The sequence below is a fragment of the Larimichthys crocea genome, unplaced genomic scaffold (assembly GCF_000972845.2).
Source record: "Larimichthys crocea isolate SSNF unplaced genomic scaffold, L_crocea_2.0 scaffold392, whole genome shotgun sequence".
Lineage (NCBI taxonomy): Eukaryota > Metazoa > Chordata > Actinopteri > Sciaenidae > Larimichthys > Larimichthys crocea.
The window spans coordinates 120,141-127,751 of NW_020855132.1; the positions used below are offsets into that span (position 1 = coordinate 120,141).

A 7,611-nucleotide genomic window follows, 5' to 3' on the forward strand; every position below is an offset into this window, starting at 1 on the left:
ATTTCATAAGTAACACTTTATAGCCCATCTTCAAAAGGGTAGTCAAAGCACTAATAAGTGTATGTTTATTTTTAACTTTCTAATAAATGCGTTTTTTCTCCATTTTAGATGTCAAAAAGTATTTGCGGCTCTCAGTGGGGTTTTTTTTTGTGGAAACCGGGTTCAAATGGCTCTTTTGGTGTTAAAGGTTGCCGACCCCTGGTCTAAATGAACAAAACATACATGATGTGTTTTAATAAATTTTAAAAAAGTGATTTTCTGCATGGTTTTGTCGCTGCATATGCATCAGACATATGGACACTATAGTACACTACAGTACAGTTCTAGTAGTACAATATTCAGATGCCTATACTTTACATTTCAAAACTGAAATGTTGACTATGTAAGACGTCATAATTCAATATGCATACCAAGATTTTGGACCTCTTGAGGAATTTCATCCTTGTGTAGTTCCTCAACTCTTGGGAGCTCCCAAGAGCTGGAAGGTTTAACTGTAAACACAAAATGTTGCGATGTAAGAACTCTAACTGCTGACCAACAGCATTAAAAACTGTGAATAACAGTATAACTGTGTTATATTTTACTGACCTGATCAATTCTTCCTCACGTGTTGTGGTATGATGTTCCCATTCCGGTCGCACTTCCTCCAGGTAACCTTGAAGCCTTCAGCCCTCTTTTGCTTCCTTTTCTTTGGGGGCTAAAAGTTTAAAAAACTGTAGTAAAATATTTGCCTTTATTGTGGCACACACACATGCACTCTCACATGTTCAGCCCTAACCCCCCCTGAAACAAAAAGTGTAGTCAGCCTTTTAGGAAGCTAAGACCGGAGGCATGGATTGTGGGGGCTGCAGTTGCCGCTAGAGGTCGCTGCGGCGGCTAAACGTAACACTGATTCGTAATTCGGGTGCATGCATAACGACAACTGTGGTCGTTTGGTGGAGGAGGACAGTCTGTAATATCCATGTCAGGTCTGCCTCTTCACTGTCATCTGCATTTTCCTCCCCACAGTTGAAGCAAAGGTTTGTCAGATCATCTGTCAGAAAAATGGAAAAGTATTTGAAAGAGGGCAACATTTGTAAGGACAAGATGATTTTTTTTTTGTCTGATCCCCGGCAATTGTATTTTTTGTAATTTTCAGAGATAATAACCTGAGTAGTCAAAGATGTTTTAATTTACAACTTGTTGGGTAGGGTTTAATATATATTACCAGATTCCCGAAGAAGAGTTGTGGCAACTTTGCCACATCATTTTGGCCAGCCAGGAATTTGACTTCAAGATTTTCTCTATGAACTGATATTAAAAAAACAAGTTATCATTTACCTTCACATACAAATCTAAATATATAGTTTATCTGGGAAGCACCACTTTATATCTGCACATCATGGAGTAGAAAGGGCAATTTTATTTTATACCTTGATGGCAAAAAACTCACAGGAGGTGCTGTCTGGTTGGTGTGAATGAGGCACTGTGTCACATTTCCATCTGGACACATTAATCCATTTCTTTCTCATGAATGCTCTAAAAACCAAAAATATGTTTAAATATAGTAACTTGATTTATTGACTTAAACATCATACAAGCATCACATTATATTTGTTCTAAGATGTCAAGTGCTAATATAGGAGCACAAGAAAATACTATTACCAATTCCTCAGACATAAAAATTGAAGATAAGAATGTAGTTCCAGGTAAAAACAAATACTGTTGTGTTTGTTTGTTTTGTGTGTTGTGTGGTGAGAATGTGGTAAGAGCAGTTGTCTAGGGAGCACATCTGCTGCTGCAGGTGGGTCGCCAGTTCATGGTTGCTTTACCGGGCTGTTGGGCTAAGCTATTGTCTGCATGGAGACAATGCAGTGTGTTAGCCAGCTTTGGTTAGGCAGTCAGGGGGGATATTTCCTGTTAAGAGGCTTGTCATTGCCTCTGTGCAGGCTGACAGTGAACACTACTTTCTGTATTTGTTGTGGTGATTATGGCTTCTTTGAGTGAATGTGTTAAGTCACCAACAGTTGTATTTGTGAATAGATGTAAGAAGGATCAGTTATTGTCAACAGCCAGCCATTATGGTATTGATGTCCCTGATAAGTGCCCTGAAGAGGAGCTTAAAGGGTTGGTTTTGTCATATTTGTTTGACCAAGGCGTGCTGCATAAGAGTGACCCTAAAATGGAACTTGCACCTGAGTCAGAGAGGATGAAGTTGGAGTTAGAGAGATCAAGGTTGCAGTTAATCCAGGAGAGGAAACTCACTTTGGCTGGACTTGGTGTGAATTCCGGTGTGTCTGGACTAAGTGGTGGTGAGATTGTCATGATCACTCTTGATTTTTTCCATTCCTCCTGCCAGTAATTTTCCACTCACCTGCCGGCTACTCCCACCTGATCAGTGCAACCACCTTCACCTGTGTTCCCTCACCTGATTTTAAACCCACTCTGTCTCTGCCAGATTGTCTTCAGCAGCATGCTAAGCTGTCGTGATTTATCTTCGGACTGCTTCCACGGTTTCGACCCTGCCCAGTCCTCATGTGCCCCCCCTCATGCCCCCTGTAGGCTCATATAGGCGTGACCCAGACATTTTTGTTCACTTTGTTTGAATGTTCTGGGGGGGGGTGTCATAGGAGTAAATGGTGGCAGTGTACCCTTGCGTGGCAGCCCTAAGGTTGTTAGGCCTGGTCTCCCCCGTAAGCCTGTATCTCCAGGGCAGCAACAGGGTTCCAAGGAGTGCCACTACTGTCATGGTGAGGGCCACTGGAAAGCTCATTGTTCTCTGTTGCAGTCAAAAGGGAGGCACAATGCAGCAGTGCATGTGTCTGAAAATACTGCTTGTGTGAATCGTAATGAGTGTCTTGATGGTGGGTCAGGGAAAACACCTGTCTGTGCTTCAGGGGAGAACGCTGGTTTCAAGCCTGCACTACACATCATCACTGATGCAGTGGTTGGTAGTGATGCACGTGTTCCGATTAAGGTGTTGCGTGACACAGGTGCAAATCAGTCCTTTGTTTTGGATACAGTGTTGCCTTTTCTCATCAAAGTCTGAGACTGGTGATTCCATCCTAATGAAGGGAATGGAGTTGGGCTTGATCACTGTGCCACGACATATTATAGAGATTGATTGTAAGCTGGTCCAGGACGTTGTTCTTCTTCACTGTTGCAAGAAAAGACTGGGTGGCAAGTCAAAAGGCTGATTTCTCCTTGTCTATGTTGTGGGCTGTCAAGATGGGGTTCTGAGTGTACATTAATGAGAAATAAAATGAACTTTTTTGATTTTAGCAAATGGCTGCAATGAAACAAAGAGTGAAAAATTTAAAGCAGTCTGAATACTTTCCGTACCCACTGTATGTTCAAGCAGATTTTGCAGCAGTTGACTGAAACAATCGTGCATCAGCCTATCATACGCAGAGTCAGGGAGTACTGGAACGGTTTTATAGAACCTTAAAATCTATGCTGTGTACTTATAGTATGAAGCTGGGCAGGGACTGGGAAGAGGGGTTGCCATGGCTCATGTCTGCTAGAGAGGTTGTCCAGGCTAGTACTGGATTTAGCCCTAATGATTTGGTGTTTGGTCATTCTGTGCGTGGTCCTCTAGCCCTGTTGCAGGATGGGCTGGCTGAGAGTGAACCACCAACTAATTTGGTAGATTATGCTAATGGGTTTGGGTCTGTACCTGGCAGTGGAGGTAGCGAGGAAGAACTTGGAGGGTGCTCAGGCTAATCAAAAATGGCAGTATGATCTTCAGGCTGAGCATCGCCAGTTTAGCTCTGGGGACCAAGGGTTAGCTCTCTTGCCGGTACAGGTCTCTCCTTTTCAGGCTGTTACAAAAAAGGTTTCAGAACTAAACTACCTGATTTCAACCCCGAATTGTAGGAAGTCATCTCAGTTGTGTCATGTGAACTTGTTAAAACCATTTTTTGCTTGTGGGGTTACTAAATCTGGTCTTTCAGGAGATCATGTTCATCCAACCTTGATGGTGGACTCAGTGTTGTCAGACCTCAGTGATGCTGATGAGAGTTTGGACAGTGAGAGAGACATTGAAATGGCCTTTGATCCTGTCACGTGTGGCAGATTGAAAAATTCTGAATCACTCTGTCAACTTGACAAATTATTGGGTCACTTGTCTGCATCGCAGCGTGCTGAGCTCATGGAGTTGATTGAGAGGTTCCCAATGCTCTTTGGTGACACACCCACACAGACGCATCTCATTAATCACGATATTGATGTGAGGGACAGCCCAACCATTAAGCAGCGGTTTTATCGTTGTTTATTAGATAAGCGGAAAGTGTTAGAGGCTGAGGTCAAGTACATGTTGGATAATGGGATTGCGGGTCCATCATCTTCCAGTTGGGCATCACCTAGTCTGTTGGTTGGTAAGTCAGATGGACTGACTCCAGTGGCTCCAGTGGTGGGTGAAACCAGCATGCTGTGATTTTCTGTTTTAGCTGGCCTGTAGGCTCATATAGGCACTTCGCAATCCACACCTGATCTGCTTCCTGGATTACTCTGCAGAACTGTTCAGGAAGAAAACCTTTCCAATTAATTGAACATGTTTTGAGTGGAATTGCAGTGTGGTGGGATGGATGGGTGGGTGTGGCAGAGCTACTTGGAGGAGGGAGCAGAGATGGTATTGGCTTTGCTGGTACTGTTGGCTTTTGTATTGGTGGTGTTGGTTTCTGCAGCGATGGCAAAATGAATGCCGAATAATGAGCTACTTGAATATGGTTCAAAAAACCAACAGTACCCTGCACCTTGGCCCCACAGGTGTCACACGTCTCCTCCGTATGGTGGTCAGACAGGTGTTCAGAGAATTTTTCTGCTTACACAAACTCCTTGCAGTTATAGCACTGCACTCCCTGTCCTGCCAATGATGCTCCTGCCTCCGTGCCTCCTCTCCTTGTCTCTGCGTCTACTCGGACAGCCCCTGCCTCTGTGCCTCCTCTCCTTGTCTCTGCGTCTACTCGGACAGCCCCTGCCTCTGTGCCTCCTCTCCTTGTTTCTGCGTCTCCTCGGACAGCCCCTGCCTCTGTCTCAACCTCTCCTGCCTTACTGGAGCAGGCTCCTGATAACTGATCTGCTGGCTGAGGGTGGGGGGGGGGGGGGGTACAAAAAGATTGTTCAATAAATTAATCCACATGCTACAGTGACTCATTATGGCTTAGTAAATAATTTTACCTGCCTTATGGAATCCACAGGAACAGCGAAGGCTTCTCCCAAACAGATCCTTTGTATTGGTCTGCAGAGGACAAGCATCTATTTTTTCTAAGGCCTTTTTCCATTTCTTGGCCCCTGGCCGTTTGCCAGTCGAGGAGTGGAATTGGCCCTGGGCATATTTTATACAGATATCACGCCAATAAGTGTCTGGCTTTCCTGTCTTAGTCATCTGCAAACATTAGATATAAAACAGGTCAATGTCAAGCTAGGCTATGTATATACAGACACTGTATACTGTATAGACAGACAGAGCTGAGGAAAATATACATGTATGAACAGTATGCATGTAGATACATATATGTATGTATGTATGTTTTGCATTATTGTTTTGTTATTGTTGAAACACTTTCTAAATATATGTTTTAAAAGGTGCTATATAAATACAGTTATTATTATTATTATCATCATCACCATTATTACAGTGCAGGTATGTACAGTGACGCCATTACTGTAATTTTCAGACTTTTGAGCGCAGCTGAATTTTAACAATATGAGCTATTTATAGACACGCTTTTTTTCAAACTGTGCCTGAAAATCGGCAGTACAACACCAACACGACATCAACATTTTGCCTTTAATTTAAAAGCTGCATTTCTGCGTGTGCGAAATGAATCAAATTCAAAACTAGTGTCTTCTTCGGCGCATAATCTTCCCCCATGTCTGTCTCACTTTTGCATTTACTGCTATAGAGTGCCCCCGGTGGCCAGTAAATTAGCCACACCATTGTAAAGCCCGCTACTTAAATAAAAAGAAAAAAAAAATTTGCGGGCTTATAGTCTAAATTACGGTTTAGATAATGTTTTATTGTTTAATGTTTACAAATTCCTTTTAAGTGTAAAAAAAAAAAAAACGTACTTGGCAATTAAACTTTTTCTGATTTATCATTTGATAGTCTTATTTGACAGGCTGAACCTCCATTAGCAAAGCAACTACGTTACAAGAAAGTTGAAATAAAAGTTGAATAACGTGCTGACGGGACGGAAAATTAAATGGTGTATTGTTTTTTCACAGCGGTTTAACATTCGGCTTATAGATACTGTTTCATTTATAAGTGTTAATCAAGTTTCCAAACCTTTTTTTCCGTGCTCGATCAAGTGTGTGCGCTGAAAGATATGGCCGACCGCGCTAAAGAGATAGCCACGCCCCCTCCTACATCGCGTGATCTTGCTGACCTATGGGGGAAAAGGGGCATGTTTGGACCTTGTTCGGACCTCTTTGATCTCGTTAAGACCTGTTAGGGAAATGTTCAGACCTTGTTAGGACCTCAGAGGCAGGCACGCCTCCTCGTCGGTGAGACGCAGCTACCAAGGTGACGGCCCGACATGACAGCATCGAGACAGAGAGAGCACTGCACCTTGATTTGCCGATGATGGAGGGCGGTGGATCCAAATGAATAAAGGGGCAAAAAACAATGTAGGTGTAACCGTGAGTTCAGTCTGAGAGTTTGTGTCACTCCCATATACTTCATTGGAATCAGAAGTGGAAGTGATGTGATTATTATTATTATTTAGCATTACCTATTATGTTAGGGTACCTACCAAAAATCTAGTCAATAGTGATATTTTATAATAGTTTTATTTGTATGTTGGATAGCGGAAGTCCACATTACCCATAATCCCCGACCACCGACAACTTTTACGCCCTAGGGGTCATACTACGCAAAGGGTACCCTTCCCAATCTGAATGAAAATGCTCTGGGTTTCAAATGACTCCAATGTAAACGCGTACGCGCAGTGAAGAAACGTTTTAGAGCCGTCCTCCATCACTCAAAAATAACCCGATTACAGCGATACATGATGCTGCGAGCTACAATCTGATTGGAGAAACCAAGGAAGTATTTTTCTCACTAGTTTAAGGTTTTCTTTTAATGATATTGTAGTGGTATGAGGCACCACTGCCACATTGAACTCTCTGGCTTATCAGCCAATCGCTGCTTGAAGCAGGGGGATTAAAAAGGGTCCTGCCCCTCCTCTTGACCCGCGCTTCCTTCCGCCTCTTTGGCCCGCCCACTTCTGGGTTGTTTGTGTCTGCGGCTCACCTGATCCGCAGGTAGGTGCACCTTAGCGTGCTGTTTAAGCATGTTCAGAGCGTTCATCCAACTTAAACGTAAATCTTTAATAGAGCCGGCTCTCCCGTCGCAGCTGGGGTGATATACCAGGGCCGTTGAACTGCCGTTCGATCTGCAACATACTGGAGTCACGGTGAAACTTCTACTTCTACTTACCTGCTGTTAGCCAGGTGTTTAAAACTCCCTTCCGCCTCCCTCCCTCTACCAGTCAGCTGATCGCATGTGCTGCATGGTGGCCATCTCCTCCCGCTACGCCGACCCCCTAAACACCTCTCCCTTTGGAAAGGACATAATATAGCCGGACTGAACCGGGCTGCCACTCGTGTGGAAAGCTATGAGCCTTCTCC

The 7,611-nt window shown here is 43.6% G+C and overlaps 1 protein-coding gene across 1 annotated transcript in view; it reads right to left on the reverse strand.

Annotated features, from left to right (window-relative positions):
- The window catches only part of LOC113745049 (trace amine-associated receptor 8a-like), a 10,903-nt gene extending 8,175 nt beyond the window's left edge, over positions 1-2,728 (reverse strand). The window contains exon 1 of the mRNA XM_027276485.1: positions 2,631-2,728. Within this exon, the coding sequence (XP_027132286.1) occupies positions 2,631-2,728 (98 nt within the window). The remainder of the gene's footprint in view (positions 1-2,630) is intronic.
- Between the last annotated feature and the right edge of the window lie 4,883 nt (positions 2,729-7,611).